This window comes from Rhinopithecus roxellana, chromosome 1 (genome assembly GCF_007565055.1).
Source record: "Rhinopithecus roxellana isolate Shanxi Qingling chromosome 1, ASM756505v1, whole genome shotgun sequence".
Lineage (NCBI taxonomy): Eukaryota > Metazoa > Chordata > Mammalia > Primates > Cercopithecidae > Rhinopithecus > Rhinopithecus roxellana.
This window is the reverse complement of record NC_044549.1, coordinates 73,202,876-73,222,336: the sequence shown is the minus strand read 5'-3', so window position 1 is coordinate 73,222,336 and position 19,461 is coordinate 73,202,876. Positions and strand designations below refer to the sequence as shown.

The 19,461-nt window shown below is 44.5% G+C and overlaps 1 protein-coding gene across 19 annotated transcripts in view; it reads left to right on the top strand.

Moving 5' to 3' along the window:
* MAGI1 (membrane associated guanylate kinase, WW and PDZ domain containing 1) overlaps window positions 1–19,461 on the top strand; it is a 677,305-nt gene that overhangs the window by 29,386 nt on the left and 628,458 nt on the right. Inside the window, exon 1 of one of the 19 annotated variants that reach the window (XM_030923934.1) lies at window positions 4,255–4,303. The exons of the other annotated variants lie outside the window; for them this stretch is intronic. Coding sequence (XP_030779794.1) covers window positions 4,282–4,303 — 22 coding nt within the window. The 5' untranslated portion in view covers window positions 4,255–4,281. Of the gene's footprint in view, window positions 1–4,254; window positions 4,304–19,461 lie in introns of those variants that run through there. 19 annotated transcript variants of the gene reach the window in all.

Below are 19,461 nucleotides of genomic sequence, written 5' to 3'. Positions count from 1 at the left end.
TTTTTTTTTTTGAGACGGAGTCTCGCTCTGCCGCCCAGGCTGGAGTGCAGTGGCCGGATCTCGGCTCACTGCAAGCTCCTCCTCCCGGGTTTACGCCATTCTCCTGCCTCAGTCTCCCGAGTAGCTGGGACTACAGGCGCCCGCCACCTCGTCCAGCTAGTTTTTTGTATTTTTTTAGTAGAGACGGGGGTTTCACCTTGTTAGCCAGGATGGTCTCGATCTCCTGACCTCGTGATCCGCCTGTCTCGGCCTCCCGAAGTGCTGGGATTACAGGCTTGAGCCACCGCGCCCGGCTGATTCTTTTAGCTTAATGAGTATATGCGCTCATGAGGGCAGGTTGAGAACCACAGTGCTGTGTAAAGATATACATTTTTTATTGAACACCTACTATGTGTTAAATTTCATGCTTAGGGCTTTGTAGACACTACTGTTTAATTCTCTCAGTACCATTATTATGTAGGCATTGTTGGGCATTCTTAATAGGTGGAGACTTGGAAAGTTTACCTTGTCCAGGTAGTCAGTGGTAGAACCAGGTCTTGAATTCAGATATTCCTTACTTTTTTTATTTTGAGGTGGAGTTTTGCTCTTGTCGCCCAGCCTGGAGTGCAGTGGCGCGATCTTGGCTTACTGCAACTTTCGTCTCTGGGGTTAAAGTGATTCCCCTGCCTCAGCCTCCCGAGTAGCTGGGATTACAAGCGCCTGCCACCATGCCCGGCCAATTTTTGTATTTTTAGTAGAGACGGGGTTTCTCCATACTGGCCAGGCTTGTCTTGAACTCTTGACCTCAGGTGATCTGCCTGCCTCAGCCTCCCAAAGAGCTGGGATTACAGGTGTGAGCCACCGTGCCTGGCAGATGCTCCTTACTTTTAAGAGTCTGAAGTACTATACATCACTCCCTCCAATGTCCTGGGGCCGCCACCAGGCATATTCATCTGTGTGTGTGTTTTTCTTTTGCTTTAGCATTGGGGCACTTCTTGCCTATTTCTTTGATAGGGAAGGGGCTCAGTTTGTCTTGTGGGGTTGGTGGCAGGCAGGCCATCTTACCCCTGATACGGCCCTGGGTTAGAAGGGAAGGGAAGGGAAGCTTTTATACAAATAGGGCTAGCTGGGGTCTGAGTCCTGCTTCCTCAGTAAAATTCCTGGGATCTGCCTACACCTTCTTTTCTCTAACCTGGCATACCTTGCTTAAAGCCTCTCAGGGGTTCCCTCTGTTCTTAGGATCAAAGTATTCAGAGCTACAAGAGCCTGCATAGTGTGGCCCCTGCCTTCCTGGGCAGCTTCATTGTACATGTGGTGTTCTCTTGTAGTTCCTGTAATGTGGTATGCCATGGGGTCTTTGCATATGCCTTTCGTCTTTGCCTAGACACTGTTCCCTACCCTCCATACTCATCCTGCTTAATGTCTAGTCAACCTGCAGATCTCAATTCTAACATCATTTTCTCCAGGGAGCCTGGCCTGACAGAGTCTCATCTTGTTTTATGCTCTCATAAGACCACGTGTTTCTCTTTTGCAGCCCTCACCACTCAGTTGTATCTTTATGTATATTTGTGGTTGTATGGGTTGTGTCTGTTCTCCAGAATGCCCAGCTCTGAGCTGCATGAGGGTCCAGGGCATCACTGTGCCTGCCGGGTACAGTGCCTACATGTGGTGGGTGCTCACATTTTAGAGACTAAATGGAGGAGGAGATGAGGAAAAGATTGAAATCTCTGGGTTCACCAGATGGTGTAGGGCCCAGCATTGTAGATCCACAGGTTGACTGTGCTTGTGAATTATCTGGGGATGCAGGTCCTGATTCAGTAGGCCCAGGTTGGGCATCTCTAACAAACACCCACGTGATGCTGATGCTGATCCTGTGAACCATACTAAATAGTAAGAATCTATGGAGCCAGCCTGGGCACGGTGGCTCACACCTATAATCCCAGCACTTTGGGAGGCTGAGGCAGGCTGATCACCTAGAGTCAGGGTTTCAAGACCAGCCTGGCCAACATGGTAGAACCCCATCTCTACTAAAAATACACAAATTAGCTGGGCATGGTGGCACATGCCTGTAATCTCAGCTACTTGGGAGGCTGAAGCAGGAGAATCACTTGAACCTGGGAGGCGGAGATTGCAGTGAGCCGAGATCAGGCCACTGCACTCCAGCCAGGGTGACAGAGTGAGACTCTGTATCCAAAAAAAAAAAAAAGTCTGTGGAGCCAGATAAGCTCCAGAGGATCCAGAGGACTAATGTGTAGGGCACACATTCTCCCCTCCTCCAATTTAGTATCTTTCCTTCTCTTCTGCCCTAAGGAAAGTATAGCAAATACACTGAAATGGTTATTACTATACTAGGGCTCATCTCATTTACGAGCTATGTTCTTTTTTGTCTGCAGTATATTTTCTTGTTTGAGTCAAGCCCATCCATATTACTACTACCAGTTCCCTTGATAAATGGTCCTGAAATGTTTCCTCTGAAGCACCAGCAGCAGACCTACTGACAACAGCTGCTTAGGATGCAGTTAAGGAATTTCTCTTCAGCCTTGCACTATTTCCCTTATCCTGCACATTTATGCTCTTGAGTTTCCTCTTCCTCACTCTCCTCCTCCTCCTCCTCCTCCTCACTAGAGTTGGACTGTGTTGGTGACATGCTGTGTCCAAGGATTTAGAGTCAATTCCTGATTTCTCAGGCACCGATTAGATTTTGAGTGTGTTGCTCAGCTTTCCTGCTTTTTGGCTTCCCAATTCTTCTGTTTGCAACTTGATTCTTACCTGTTAATGATATAGGAAAAGAGACAGTGTATCATTGGGAAGATAGGATCGCTGTGGTGACGTGGGGCTAAAAAGAGACAATGAGATAGAACCGATAAAGTTCTCCCAAGGCAGGGCCAGGGACTCCTTCCCTCTTGAGCGCCATGGGACCCAGCGTCTGCACTGCACCGAGTGTAGTCGAGCTTAATAGACTTTACGTGACATACATGATCTTCAGGCCAGGTGTGGTGGCTCACGCCTGTAATCTCAGCACTTTGGGAGGTCGAGGTGGGAGAATTGCTTGAAGCCAGGAGTTTGAGAACCGTCTAGGCAACGAAGTGGGACTCTGTTTCTACATACATACATACATATACATACATACATACATAAATAGCTGGGCATGGTGGCATGCACCTGTAGTTCTAGCTACTTGGGGGGCTGAGGTGGGAAGATCACTTGAGCCTAGAAATTTGAGGTTGCAGTGTGCTATAACTGAGGTACTACATTCAAGCCTGGGTGACAGCGTGAGACTCCACCTCTAATAAACAAAACCAAACCATGTTCTTCAAAGAGAGGACTGCTAAACCAAGAACAAAGTGAAACAAAATTTTAAAACTTATAATCCCATTCCCCCGTTTTATGTATGTGTCTGTGTGTTCAGATGTTTTTATGTCATACTTTCTTTAAACAACAGTATTATATGTGACATCATTAGAAACCTCCTTGAAGTTCTGGTACCATAGGATGGTCAGAGTCTAAACAAATGAAAAAGCTTTACTTCAGCATTGCCTAGGGTTTGACATATGCTGAAAATAAATCATTCTAGTTTGTCTTACTCATGTATATGTATAGACACATATACATACACATATGCACATATATATAGCTACACATAAACACACATACATATATACCTATATGTGTGTATATATGTGTCACAAGTGAAAAATTACTTGTTTGACTTTATGAGAAGCTTTTAAGACTTTAACATTCCAAATAAAATCCTGGGCAACTCTCTGTCTTTAGAAGGTGGGATTTCATTTTCTGTCTTATCCATCACTGGCAGTAATAGTTTTTCAGCCTCTCATGAGTTAATTCTCATTTGCTGACATTATTCATATAGCAGCCAGCCACACAAATGCTTCCATCCTGGTTGCTGGTTCCTGCCTGGTGAACAGCTAAATCCTCATGAGAAATAGACGATAAGGGCTAAATGAATGTGATAGATTTCTGTTTACCTGGTTGCGTCTGGTAGTGGTAGTCACAAATTTCAGTGATGGGAAGAATTGAGTTGTCACTTAACAAATTACTGATCTCTCTAAATGTCATTTTTTATCGGCTCAGCATAACCCAAGTAAATCCAGAGATTCAAAGTGACTGACTCTTGGCCCAGTGTGTCATTCAAACAAATCCAGTCCAGGAACCAACCCTAGAAGTGATTGCAATCTTATGGGAAGTCAGGTGATTCCCTTTTGCAGCCCTTCCTAAGTGCCCTTTCCCTCTCTGCTTATTTGTCATCATTCCATGTCTAGATTCCTGGTAGATTCATGGGAGATGCGTGGAAGATCTCTTTGTGGTATGTTTCTTGTCCTCTACCAGATCTCTCCCTGGCATGACGCTGCCATTCCTCTTTGTGTCATCTTCTCTCCTTGTCTTTGTCCTTCAGCTATTTTCTTCTCTCCCTTTGATTTCCCCCCTTCCACTCACACACACCGATGGCCTCAATATGTATAGTAAGACACAAGGGGAAGGCGTGGGAGATTTAGGAATGGGGTTAGTGCTGAGTGGGAAGTGCTAAAGATTTTCTTAGTGGATGAGGAGAGGCGAAGAGGCTGTGAATATTGATTTTTGAACAGCTGAGGATGAGGCTGTTACTTATAAAATGAGGATATTATCCTGATGGGGAAGGTGTTCCTGCTTAGTGATGTAACCAGAAGTCTGAAAGGTGGGCCTATTCTGTCCTTAAAACAGAAGAAGAGCCTGGAGTATCATTTTTAGGTTGGGACAAAAGAAAATCAAGGTATGGGCCACTCATTGCAGATGATCTTCTCTGCCTCTCCGTCTCCTGCTTGCCCCAAAAGCAACCTGCTGGGAGATGCAGCATTATTGAAGGCTGTGGTCTCCCTTGTTGCAACACATTCAAAGCTCTATAGGTCACATTGGCTCTGAGTTAAACCTAACCCACAGCTTTGCATATGGGACTGCTTTAAAAACAGCTGCCTTCTGTGTTCCATTAAAAATAAAAAAGCGATTTAACATGGCAAATTCATAGTTTCATAGATTTTGTCTTGATTTCATCTGAACTTTGGAGTTATAATTCAGCAGATGTTTTAATACTCTTGTACATTTAAATCAGATGTCAGTGGGATACAGAAGGAACCAAGCTGCAATAAAACAGGAAAGGTATATACAGTAATATATGTTGAGGACCCTTCTAATTGTTGCCAGGAGTAGTGTTTGTAATCATGGCTTCAAAGGCACCTTGGTGGGCTTCTGTGGCTAAAATCCCATTTTTCTAGCTCTCTCCTGTGATCTTGTGCCTGTCAAAGTGTTTGCTTTAAATCTGCAATAGGCAAAGATGCCTGAGACTCAGAATTTTTGGACTTACCTTATTCACGGGATTTCATCTGTCAGTGGTTTGTCTGCAATGGTAGATTGCATTTTTTTCCCCAAAGATGGTGGCAAAAATAGCTCCCATGCCAGATACAATGTGAACTTGACTGTCCTTCCATGGGGGTGGGGAAGGTGATATCTATATACCATCCTTTTAAACCTGGACAGACTTTTGTGATTATCTGGACCGACAGAGTATGACAGAAAGTCACACCATGTGACTCGAGGCAAGACCGTAAAAATGCCATGTGCTTCTGCCTTGCTATCTTGGGATGCTTGTTCCTGGATCCCAGCCACCATGCTGTGAGGAAACCCAAACTAAGCCCACACAGAGAGACCACGCAGAGAGGCCACATGTAGGTGTTTCGGCCGACAGCCAGTGTCAACCTCTAGACATGTTAGTGAAGATGCCTCCAGATACTCCAGCCTTTAGCCATCAAGTCACCGCCAACTGAAGCCCCAGACACTGTGGAGTCAGACTGGTCCCATTTCTATCTGACTTCCTGAACCACAGAACCGTGAGCATAATGAAAGGGTTGTTTTAGGCCACAAAGTTGAGGTGGCTTATTTTGGAGCATTAGTAACCAGAGAGAGGGAATGAGGAAAGTCCTTACCTTCTAATGAAATCTGAGCAGGATTTTTTTCCCCACATCTGTTTTGGCGAACAGGAGCATCAGCTTCTGAATTGTTTTAGATAGTCTCACAGGTATAAAGGAAGTAGCATTGTTAGTTTACAAAGGGGGTGGGAGTAGATTATTGTGATGCCCCCCCCGCCCCGCGTTACTACTATTATAAACAAATAAACAGCTTGTCTGAGTGCAGTGATGTTTATAACTGGTTGATCACAACTGGTTACACATTTCTTTGTTCTTTTTCTCCTCTCACTACTTTACTAACCATAAACCAAACAAACAAAAGTGAGAATTTGCTCTACACAGTTACCAAGTTACCCTTAAAAACAGGTGAAGCTGGCCGGGTGCAGTGGCTCACACCTGTAATCCCAGCACTTTGGGAGGCCAAGGTAAGTGGATCACTTGAGGTCAGGAGTTCGACAGCAGCCTGGCCAACATGGTGAAACCCCGTCTCTACTGAAAATACAAAAATTAGCTGGGCATGGTGGCATGTGCCTGTAACCCCAGCTACTCAGGAGGCTGAGGCCGGAGAATCGCTTGAACCTGGGAGGTGGAGGTTGCAGTGAGCTGAGATCGCACCATTGCATTCCAGTCTGGACAACAGAGTGAGACGAGGTTTTACCATGTTGGGCCAGGCTGGTCTCGAACTCCTGACCTCATGATCCACCCACCTTGGCTTCCCAAAGTGTTGGGATTACAGGCATAAGCCACCGTGCATGGCCTGCCTCTCCTCTTCAACCTTGAATCAACAAGCCAAATCTTCACTCTCCGTTACTCTGTGGCTGAATTGCAGTTGCTATGGTGTGTCCTTGTCTCCACAAGGGAAGGTGGTGGCAAATGGCTGATGAGAAGGAGAGGGAAGGAGGGAGGAGTTTGTGTTAGGGTTTATGGCTGCCCCTGTGACTCTGCTCTTCAAGGGGAAAGGGCTTTGTAGTTTCGCACCAACTGCCCTGTTCATCTTCACAGTTTTACAGGTAAGTTATCTCTTCTTCTTTCATATGTTCAGGGCAGATGGATCAAAGCAGTTCAAAGGGAAGTTTTGCCTAAATATATGAATATAGACCTATTACTGCCTGGGGCTGTGAATATGTGTGTGTATTGTAGTGGTTGTTGTTAATTCCAGCTCTGTACTATTAATAATTTTCTGGTTAGTGTCAATCATTAGGTATAATTTACCTGTCTGGACAAATGGCCCTTCCTATGCTTGTACCTGAAAATACCAGGAAGGCCGTCTTTGAAGTACAGTGAATCAGAAGCACTATTTTTGAAAAATAGGGCAGGCACAGTGAGTGGCTCATGCCTGTAATCCCAGCACCTTGGGAGTCTGAGGTGGGCAGATCACCTGAGGTCCGGAGCTCGAGACCAGCCTGACCAACATGGAGAAACCCTGTCTCTACCAAAAATACAAAACATTAGCCGGGTGCGGTGGCAGGCGCCTGTGATCCCAGCTACTCAGGAGGCTGAGGCAGGAGAATTGCTCCACCTGGGAGGTGGAGGCTGCAGTGAGCCGAGATCACGCCACTGCACTCCAGCCTGGGAACAGAGTGAGAGTCTGTCTCCAAAAAACAAAAAAAGAAAAGAGAAATAGTCTAAGTGGGACAGGTGAGTTTTAAGCAGCATCGAGTCATTTCAGAAAAGACAGAGATCTTCACCACCACCCTCCGCCCCCCCAGATGTCCCTAATTCCTACCTAAGAGCTAGATCCTTACAAATGAAATTGGAGATGGTAGTATTGTCTTCTGTGTATTTTCACTAAAAGGAAACAAAATGTCAAGTGATTAAAATTGGTACCTCAGGGAATTATTTATTATAGAAACATTTAATGTAGTCAGATCTCCCCTCCCCATCCAGATGTATTTTGTTCTTTTCTGCAAATTTGCCCAGTGTTTCTGAAAATGTGAATTTAAAATGCCTTATTTCTAAGTTAAATATTGAAGTTACTCCTTTATCTGAGGAGAACTAATGCAAGCCCTTTTATTGGCGAGAGGTTTTTGTGCTGGGCATTTGTTTTTGTTTGTGAGACTCAATCTAGAAATTGAGGCAGGACTCCTGTCAAGTGGCTTCAGAAGGTCTGAGCACACTGGGGCTTGTAAGACTTGAGGCAGGAAGTGGTTGATCAAAGCTGAGCTTGCTTTGGGAAGAAGTACTGAGGCAAGGGGAAGGTTTGGACCTTGCTAGTGATCATATAGGGTCGCTTTTATTTTATATACGTGAGAGCTTTCAGCTTCCGTGTTTTTCTAAAGGCTTTAACAGTTTGGCCTGTGGACAAGCAATTATTTAATTAAAATTGGCACAGGTGTCCAGAATTTTCCATTGTTCTTCAGACTACTTGTTTTTTGTTAGGTAGATTCATTGTTATGAACTGGACAGGAAGCAAAATTGGAAGGGCAGGTAGGAGCAACTGTTAAGGCCACGGACGTGTTAAGTTTCTGCATTATATAGGCTTGGGGTCTGTTTGATTGTCATGTGATTTCAAGCCATGTTATGTAACCTCTCTGAGCCTCAGTTTCCCCCTGTATAAAACAGGGATAATTATAGGACCTGCCTCCTCCAGTTGTTGTGAGGATTCAGAGGGATCTTGTCCGTCAGGTGTTTACGTTTTAGATTTTTATTGAGTCCTGTGAGGCTGATATTCTTTTCTTTCTAGCATGACGTTGTAATCATTTTATAAATCTTGGCAAATCTGAACTTTGGTCTGTGGATAAGTTGGTGGAGGTTTTAGTGGTTTGGATCTAGCATAATCATAATAATTTTTAGATATTATGTATCTTTTTTGAATATTCAAAGTTTATTTCAAAATTTTCTTTTCAAAAACCTCATGGAGGTGAGTTCCTTACTCCTGGAAGGTCTTCATCCCCCTTCACCTATTCCATCCTAATCAAACCAATTCCTACTTATTTTTCAAGACTAAGCTCAAATACCATGGCCTTGAGATCCTCCACCCCAAATACTTAGGGGCCTTCTCAGGGCACTCTGAATTTGTTTCTTCTAACTACATTCTGTTATTTTCTAAAGACCTTTCTGTCTCCCCTATTTGATAGGTCCCTTGAAGAGAATAATTTCATCTTTTCCATTTTGCTATCCATCTCCAGCACCAGAACAAGACATCTTCATAATATCTAATACATGTCGACTGCAACTCTTGGAGCCTCAATTTCCTAATTGTTCACTGGGCCATTGGGATGACTAAATGAAATAATGGCCATGAAGCACTTTAGACAGGGCCTGGCCTGCCATGGGTTTTCATTAAAATTGGTGGGCTGAGAGGATAATAATTGCTGCCCTTCTGTAAAAGCCTGATATGAAAGGTTTAGCCCATGATGCAGGATGTTGCCCTGTCATGGACAGGAAATAAACACCCATTAAGCGCCCATGTTGGGCCAAGCCCCTTGTGCTGAGTCCTGCCCCACCATGGGGGTTGAGCAGAGCTCTCGGCCCACCTGCTTCCAGATTGAAATACTCCAGTGTGGAATACCTTTCATCATGTCTGGTGCCTTTGGACGGTTTTAGCTTTTATTTCCCCACAAGGCCCATCCTGTGCCATTATTTACCCTTGGTAAGTAATCAAGGTGGAAGCATCACAGTATGTGTGTTGGGATTATTTTTGCCTTAGTCATATTAGGTTTTTAAATTTTTTTTTAAAAAAACCCTGCATTTATTTCAATAAGAAAATTTAATTGGGGTAGGAAGATAGAGATGGAGAAATAGGGATTAAAGCAAGAAACCCAGCCTGGTTTCTTGAGCCCATTTGGAGGCCTTAAAAGGCATCTGGGGAAGGAATTTCAAGCTATTTTATCATTAAAAGGGAACAAGGGCCGGGCGCAGTGGCTCAGGCCTGTAATCCCAGCACTTTGGGAGGCCGAGGCAGGTGGATCATGAGGTCAGGAGATCGAGACCATCCTGAGTAACACAGTGAAACCCTGTCTCTACTAAAAATACAAAAAAAAAAAAAAAAAAAAAACAGGGCCGGGCGTGGTGGCAGGTGCCTGTAGTCCCAGCTACTCGGGAGGCTGAGGCAGGAGAATGGCGTGGACCCGGGAGGCGGAGCTTGCAGTGAGCCGAGATCGTGCCACTGCACTCCAGCCTGGGCGACAGAGTGAGACTCCATTTCAAAAAAAAAAACAAACAAACAAAACGGACCACGACCTGATTAACAAGAGTACATTTTCTCAAGATATGGTTACCTAGTTTAACTAAAATGTCAAGTTTCTTTACTCTCAGGTGGAGTAAGTTTACACTGGCTATCTCAGGGCAGATAGGTTACTTATTAGTTCGTAAGCACAGTTGGGGAACACAGACTTCTCAAACTGGGCTGTATTTGCAAAACATGATGCAATTAGTTCTTGATGGCAAAACGATTTTGGAGCATTGATGTATCCTATTGTGGCTTAAAAGGGAACTTAGCAACCAGATAATAAAGAAAGGAATAAACCAACATTAATACCATGTGTAGAGAGTGATTTGAAATGGAGAAAACAATAAACTTCCCAAGGTGGGCTGGAAGTATATGTTAAAATAGACTTGTTTTATTCACGGAGTATTTCACCATGTATTTGCCATAAGGCCTGAAGACTCTGTTAGGTGCTTTTCCCATTTTTTCCCCCTCACTCTTGAGTTTTTATTGATTCTCTTAGATTTAAATAAAATCGCTCTTAGATTTTATTGAATCTTTCTCATTTCTGTCTGTCCTCTCCTTATTCCCGTAAATTGTAATTTCATTGAAAAGGGCTTCTTTTCAACACACACTGGTTCCTGTCAGGGGAGTGTGGGAGTGCAGGGGTATAGGGAGGAGAGCATCAGGAAAAATAGCTAATGCATGCTGGGCTTAATACCTAGGGGAAGGTTGATAGGTGTAGCAAACAACCATGGCATACGTTTACCTACCTAACAAATCTGCACATCCTGCACATGTACCCTGGAACTTAAAGTAAATTTTTTTTTTTTGAAAAAAGGATTCTTTTATAGCCCTTACCTTGAGTGATAAAGGGTCAGAATGAAAAGGTACTTATAAAATATAATGGGATTTTATCCCCATTTAGATGTGATTCTATTCTCTGTTAAGAAATGAAATAACTGTAAACACAATATGTAAGTGAACTGTAAAACTACTTCCATTAAATGTTTCAAGTAATGGAAATACATCAACACTAACCCTACAAGCTATGTGCCTTAAAAGTTTATAGCCTCATTTTTATGAGCTTCAAGGCTTTTTGCATTAGATGAAAGGAATAGTACCCTGTAAAAATTGGTATCTTATGGGCTTGAAGCTTTCACCAGCATTTTAGGAAAGGAAAGGGTGAAAGAAAAAAAAAAAAAAAACACACATTCAAATGGTTTCAGAGTATAATCTACAAATGGGATAAGTGATCATTATCTTTTGGCTCTAGTAAAATGAGAAAGGCCTAACAGATTAGTCTTGGTCTCTTAAATCTTAATCTCTAAATATGTAGTTTTTATTAAAGGAGTATATTCTAGAGCAAAAGCTAGGCTTAATACTTGATTTGTTGCACAATTGTCACAATTAATGGGTTTTTGCAAGTGCTAACAAGTTGAGTCTTTTCATTTGTTACTTCAGCAAATGTTTGCGAGCTTGCTGTATCACTCATCTCTTGGCAGGAAAATGCCATGTAACAAACTACCCCAAACTGTGTGGCATTCAGCATTAAGTATTCTCACACTTATGGGTCTGTAAGTTGACTGAGAAACTCTGCTGTATGTGTCTCATTCTGCAGCCTGGTCCTGGGACTGACATGACACACTGTCATTTCAGCACATACCCAAAGCAAGTCAGGGAAGTATAGTCTTCCCATGGAGGTTGGGGGAGGAGGAGGGAGAGAATATTTGTCAAAAAAATAATGGAATCCACCACAACTACTATTTTTTTTTTCTTTCTGAGACAGAGTCTTGCTCTGTCACCCAGGCTGGAGTGCAATGGCGTGATCTTGGTTCACTGCAACCTCTGCCTCCTGGGTTCAAGCAATTCTCCAGCCTCATCCTCCTGAGTAGCTTGGGTGTCGCCATGTTGGTCAGGCTGGTCTCGAAGTCCTGACCTCAAGTGATGTACCCACCTTGGCCTCTCAAACTGCTGGGATTACAGGCAGGAGCCACCACGCCTGGCCCACAACTACTATTTTGCCTAGTCTTGTGAGACTGGAGTTGGCAAACAGCCCTTGCTCTTATGGGTCTTAGGTTCCTGGTGTCTGGGGGGTCGGAGGTGTGTATGGAGGGAAAAGACAGGAAACACAAAAGCAAATAGTTGAACAGGAGACTTTTAGATGGTAGGTAGGATGACTTGGTACCAAACTCCATGAAATTTCATAATGTATATAATTTCTTATTTTTATTGAGTTCTGTGAGGCTGATATTCTTTTCTTTCTAGCATGACATTGCAATCATTTTATAAATCTTGGCAAATCTGAATTTTGGTCTGTGGATAAGTTGGTGGAAGTTTTAGGGGTTTGGGTCTTATATAAGGTCTTGCCCAGTGCCGATGGTCAGTGTATGTGAGGAGGTGCTGCCAGACCACTTCCATTGAGGTAGGGTGTGTACACAGATGCATTTTTAAGTACTCTCCACAACAAAAAACATTCCTTGGGGAATGTAACGTGCTGGAGGCAACATAATCTGCAGACGAGAATCTAGAGAACCATATATATACCAATTAAATTTCTGCCTCTGCTAAGCAAATTGAGAAAATCAGCAGTCTGGTTCCTTTTCAGCTGTGAGAAAATTGGGAATAGAATACCTGACAAGGTGTGTGTTGCAGATGACATCATTCGTGTATGACAACCACAAGGGTTGCTTGTTAAGATGCAATTATGCCAGTCATTTGATGACTTAAATCTTTTACCTTGGCCGCCCGGGGCCCTCAGTTCTGGGTGCTGATATCATCAGAACTAACCTAGAAAGAATGATATGAAGCTTCCTGAGTGCCCGGCCCTCCGATGGTCCCAGCTGTCCCAGCACAAGCTGGAGTGTCTATTGCTTTACCTGGCAGAGAGCTCCGGGCTCAGAACAGGAAATGTGGGAGTTCTCCACCCAACTTTGACAGACGGGACTGGAGAGGAGTGAAGCGAGCGGAAGTCTGACTTCATTTTTGGTTTTCAGACTGTCAGACTGGAAGGGTAACTTTAAGTGGGGGCTCGCTTTTTTTCCCCCTTAGTTTTTCATTTATAGTTATCACTAAATATATTCCAATGATGGAAAATTACGGCTTTTTACTTGCCATTTGGCAGCTGTGCCTGTATCTCTTTTTTAGTTTTTGGTGTGTATTTTAAATTTAGTTAGGACTGAATGGGGTGGAATTATGAGACTTAAAAAAAAAATGAAGTGTTGCACTGTTAATTTGGGGTTAGGTGCAGTATAAAAAGACAAGTTATAATAGCTGGCAATTATTGAGAGCTTATTGTGTTCTGTGTGGCGGGTGAAGAACTCGACATACATGGTATCATTTTTTTTATCCTCCTTACCATTCTAGGAGTGGGTGCTATAATTATTTCCATATTCTAGATGAGGAAACTGAGGCTCAGAGAAGTTCAATAGTTGCCCGGTTGCGAAGTTCAATAGTGTTACCTAACTGATGAACGGTGGGTCCTAGATTCCAATTTATATTTGTAGGTTCTGGGACCCAAATTCTTAGAACTCTGGCTATTTTTTAGAAAGCTGAAAAAGATCCTGCTTTTGTTTTGTTTTTAAAGAAAGGGTCTTGCTCTGTCACCCAGCCTAGAGTGCAGTGACAGGATCATAGCTCACTACAACCTCAAACTCCTGGGCTCAAGAGATCTCCTGCCTCAGCCTCCTGAGTAGCTAGGACTACAGGTGCATGCTACCTGCACCCAGCTAGGATCCTTTTTAATTGCTGCACAATTTTTTGTCTGAAAGTATTCCCAGGATTCCCAGAGAACAGACTTAGGTAGCTGTTGAGGAGGATAGAAATGAATACACCTGAATAATTACAAAAAGGGCCCGGTGGAGCAGTGCATGCTCAGCTGGAAGAGATTATGGGAGGTTGTTCAATTTGCTGCGTCAGGAATGTGCTTGCTGGTCTGTCATTTCCTCTCCTTCCCTGACAATAGTTTGAATAGGATTTGAATTTACCATTTGGGGCCTAGTGATACATTTAGGATCTGACCTTTTTCTCAAAAAAAAAAAAAAAAAAAAAAAAAAAAAAAACCTTTAAGGGAGCCATACATCCTTATGGGGAAATGGAAGAAAAGAATGTGTCCTCTTGTCTGTGTCACCTCTACTCTGAAAAATATTTAAATTTCTTATTAACTTGAGCTTTCAGTGGGATTGAATTGACCTGATTTCTTGGCTCTCCTGCGTTGGGACGGTGTGAGCCACTCACCTACTAATGACTCATTGTAATTATTGGCTATTGCTGAACCCCTCTGGACAGTAACAAGTCCATCTCGAGACCATACTGCATTTGTTATTTATGTTTTTGCTTATCTCAGCACCTTTATGGAAATGTGTTTCTTGTTGTCTGTCTTCACCAGGGAGAAGCCAAGGCTGAGTGACTCATCAGAGGATCACAGTTCCTTCCGGGTTTGTCTAGGGCCTGCAGTATGGGTGAGAGTTGAGGGTCAGTGGGGAACAGACAATGTTCTTGTCCCCAAGAAACTTATATGTGGATGGAGGAACTTTCTAAGAACTCCATGCCCCTCAAGTTTAGCACCTGGCCACTTAACCTTTGTTTCTTTCCCGTGGTTAAGGGAAATGATGAGTTAATTTCCTCTCTGTGCAAATGACTCGTCTTTGTGGAGGACAGAGGAAAGAGGAATGGAGCCAGTGATTGAAGTTTGTTCCTTCATTCATGTGTGTAAGTTACAGTCGGCTGTTGGCTAGATAGCACCAATGAAACCCACTTCATGTGCTTAGAGAGTACCCTCCTATTGAAGGTAGGCAGGGCTTGTGCACCACTTTAAGAGTGTGGTAGAAGTGATGATACTGTGATTCCAGCTAAGCAATTTGAGCCAGCACCCAGCTGTCTGAGCCATTCTAACTGGGACCCCAGATGGTTCACCCCAGCAGATAGCTCAGGGAGCTAAGACAGAAGATTCTGCATTCCCTGTTCACACTCTGAATGCACAGAGTTGTCAGAGAGATGAAATGGTGGTTAGTTGTTCTAAGCCACTAAGTTTTGGGTAGTCTAATATAAAACAGTAGATAATTGAAACAAATACATTCAAGAAGACTTTAGTCAGCACCCAGGGTGGACCGACTGAGTTGGCCTATCTCAGGGGTGCTTAGCATATGAGTAGGAGGGGAGATATTAATAAGCATTTCTAAGTTGAAAGTATTTCGAAAAGGGCACAGAGTTTCTCACTCTGTGCTGTGTTCTAGAGCATTGCATCTTGGAACCACTCACTTTCATGCTTTAGTCATTTACCAGTGTTTGTTTTGTTTTGTTTTTTGAGATGGAGTCTCGCTTTGTTGCCCAGGCTGGAGTGCAGTGGTGTGATCTCGGCTCACTGCAATCTCTGCTTCCCAGGTTCAAGTGATTCTCGTGCCTCAGTCTCCCAGGTAGCTAGGATTACAGGCACCCGCCACCACGCCTGGCTAATTTTTATATTTTTAGTAGAGACGGGGTTTCACCATATTGGCCAGGCTGGTCTCGAACTCCTAACCCCTAGTGATCTGCCCATCTTGGCCTCCCAAAGTGCTGGGATTACAGGTGTGAGCCACTGCGCCTGGCCTACCATGTTTGTTTTAGTGCCTCCTGGCTGTGGGTTGTCCTGTCTTTTTTACGAGATGGTAAACTTCTTGAGGGCAGGCAAGGAATTACTTTTCTTTGGGGAGGGAGCACAGACTAGAGGTTATGGGCATGAACCTTGCAATCAGATAGAATTTTGTTCCATTTCCAGGGTTAGCTAATTGTGTTACCTGGGAGAAGTTGACTTACTGACCCCAAGCTATGTGTGTGTGTGAGTGATTTATTAACTACAGGTAATGCTTACTTCACAGACTCTGAAAATGGTGTAAGATGATGTCGCACAGTGGATGATGATGAGAGGTGACAATGTGCTAGCAGTCCTCACTCTCAGCACCTCCTCAGCCTCGGCGTCCACTCTGGCGGCGCTTGAGGAGCCCCTTCAGCCCGTCACAGCACCGTGGGAGCCCCTCTCTGGGCTGGCTGAGGCAGGAGCCTCCTCCCTCTGCTTGCGGGGAGGTGTGGAGGGAGAGGTGCAGGCGGGAACCGGGGCTGCGCTCACCGGCCGGTGTGAGTTCCCGCGGGCACGGGCACGGGGCCCCTGCACACAGAGCGGCCCACAGCAGTGGGTCCCCCAGCAGTGCCGGCCGCCAGGCCTCACTCAAATTCTCGCCGGGCCTTAGCTGCTTCCCAGCGGGGCAGGCTTTGGGACCTGCAGCCCGCCATGTGTGAGCTCCCCACCTGTGGTGGGCTCCCGCGTGGCTGAGCCTCCCTAACGGGCACCCCCCCTTCCCCCGCTTCCCCCCCTTACCCCCCTTCCACCCCTTCCCCCTCTTCCCCCGGGCTCCGTGGAGCCTGGTCCCATAGACAGCCCAAGAGCTGAGGAGTGCAGGTGCGCCTCAGGACTGGTGGGCAGCTCAGCCTGCATCCCTCGTGCAGGATCCACTGGGTGAAGCCAGCTGGGCTCCTGAACTGGATGGGGACTTGGAGAACTTTTATATCTAGCCAGAGGATTGTATGTGCACCAATCAGCACTCTGTGTCTAGCTCAGGGTTTGTGAATACACCAGTTGGTACTCTGTATCTAGCTAACCTAGTGGAGACTTGGATGACTAGCACTCTGTGACTCTGTGTCTAGCTCAAGGATTGTAAATGCACCAATCAACACTGTGTCTAGGTCAGGGTTTGTAAATACACCAATCAGCACTCTGTGTTTAGCTCAAGGTTTGTAAATACACCAATTGGTACTCTGTATCTAGCTAATTCTGTATCTAGCTAACTAGCACTCTGTGACTCTGTGTCTAGCTCAAGAATTGTAAACGCACCAATCAGCACTCTGTCAAAACGGACCAATCAGCTCTCTGTAAAATGGACCAATCAGCAGGATGTGGGTGGGGCCAGATAAGGGACTAAAAGCAGGCTGCCCAAGCCAGCCAGTGGCAACCGCTTGGGTCACCTTCCACACTGTGGAAGCTTAGTTCCTTTGCTCTTTGCAATAAATATTGCTGCTGCTCACTCTTTGGGTCCAGGCTGCCTTTATGAGCTGTAACACTCACTGTGAAGGTCTGCAGCTTCACTCCTGAAGCCAGCGAGACCACAAACCCACTGGGAAGAACCAACGTCTCCAGACGTGCTGCGTTTAAGAGCTGTAACACTCACCACGAGGGTCTGCAGTTTCACTACTGACAGCGAGACCATGAACCCACCAGAAGGAAGAAGCTCCAGACACATCTGAACGTCTGAAGGAACAAAGTCCGGACACAGCATCTTTAAGAACTGTAAAACTCACTGCGAGGGTCGGGTCGGCGGCTTCATTCTTGAAGTCAGTGAGACCAAGAACCCACCAATTCCGGACACAATGAGATCACACTTGAACTGCCTAACTCACGGACTTGCTGTGATCAAGTTTCATTCAATTTGACTAAAAGAAAATTAAGTATACTCGGGGTATAAAGGCTACAATGGTGAACAAGTTTTTGTGTTCAGTCCATGGAGCCTAGAACAGTGCTGGGCACCCAATTAGTGCCATATAACTATTTGTTGAATGAAAGACTAATGTGTGAAGTGTGTTCCTCTGTGAGTTATTCTTGTTTGGTAGGTGTTCAGTAAGGGCTTGCTTGTTCTTCTAATTGCCTGTGGGTTCGTAATGCAAATCACCTGCCTCTAGCTACATGGGTTCTTGTTCTGCCAACATAGGTCCACACCCTGTGGAATAAGTGAGGCAGAGGTGTCATTTTGAAGCCTCGGTGGGGAAACTGGTATCAGATGGGTTGCTGATAAAACCATGTAAAGCAAAAAAAAAAAAAAAATGAGTAATCTGTCCTTTATAGCCAGCACCATGTGGCCTGCTGTGATGGCTCTCAGTTAAATGGGATTCTCTTAGACTTTTCATTTCCATATTATAAGCATCTGGAAATAAAGCTGTAACTGAAGCTAGGTGTATGTAGTCCCAGCACTTTGGGAGGCTGAGGTGAGAGGATTGCTTGAACCCAGGAGTTCTAGACCACCCTGAGCAATATAGTGAGCCGTGCCTCTACGAAAAATAATTGAAAAACATAGCCAGGCATGATGGCGTGTGCTTGTAGTCCCATCTACTCAGGAGGCTGAGGCAGGAGGATCTGTTGACCCAGGAGGTTGAGTCTGCAGTGAGCCATGATCATGCCACTTCACTCCAGCCTAAATGAGAGAGTGAAACCATATCACAACAACAACAACAATAAAGCTGAAATGATGCCCAGACTCTTAGAAAGAGAAAGGAATTTCTGACAAAGTCTCTGCCCTTCGTCGCCTTGTTCTCTTTCCTGGATCTGGAAGGCGTTGGTGGTATTGAGGGTTTTATTACTCAAAATGTGGTCCCTGTGCCAACTAGCAGCTTCCACATCTCCCGAGAGCTTGTTAAATACAGAATTTTGGTTGCCCTCCCAGATGTATTAGATGACAATCTGCATTTTAACAAGATCCCCTTGGAAGGGTCCTTGGAAAGCTTTGGTTATTAGATAGTCCTGGTATTGATGGGAAGCAGAGTGATGGAAATCAAGGGAAAGGTACTACTTTCTGGCAGGCAAGACATAGCTACCACAGTTGTTCACCGTTTTTTTGCTCAGATTTTCTTCAATACAAACTGCACTCAATCCACGTTATTTCACCACAGAGAATAAAGGCTAGTACTCAAGGATCTGGAGGAGTAGAGGAAATACTTGTACTAAATAATCTGTGGAAAGACTGTCTATGTCAAGATACAGGTGAGCCACTGTTTCCTTAGATGTGCAACTGTGTGGGTTTTTCAAGAAAGGGAGAGCTGACATTTATGAAGTGCCTATTATACGCCAGTATAATTTCAATTAGATAGAAAAAATGAGGTACGTTTTTTCTGTAATTCTTCTACAATTTCTTGAGGATGTTATGGTTTTATGAGGTTAACTTACCCATGACCAAAATCCCGCTTTCTCTGGCACCCAGACCCTTCCATGCCATCATCCTGCATGCCTATTTGTCATGGCATTTGGATTTATGTATTTTTCTTATTTATTTATTTATTTATTTATTTATTTATTTATTTATTTATTTAGAGATGGAGTTCTTCTTGTCGCCCAGGCTGGAGTGCAGTGGTGCGATCTTGGCTCACTGAAACCTCTGCCTCCTGGGTTCAGGCAATTCTTCTGCCTCAGCCTCCCAAGTAGCTGGGATTACAGGCGCCTGCCGTCATGCCCAGCTAACTTTCATATTTTTAGTAGAGATGGGGCTTTACCATGTTGGCCAGGCTGGTCTCAAACTCCTGATGTCAGGTGATCCACCCGCCTCGGCCTCTCAAAGTGCTGGGATTACAATCATGAGCCAC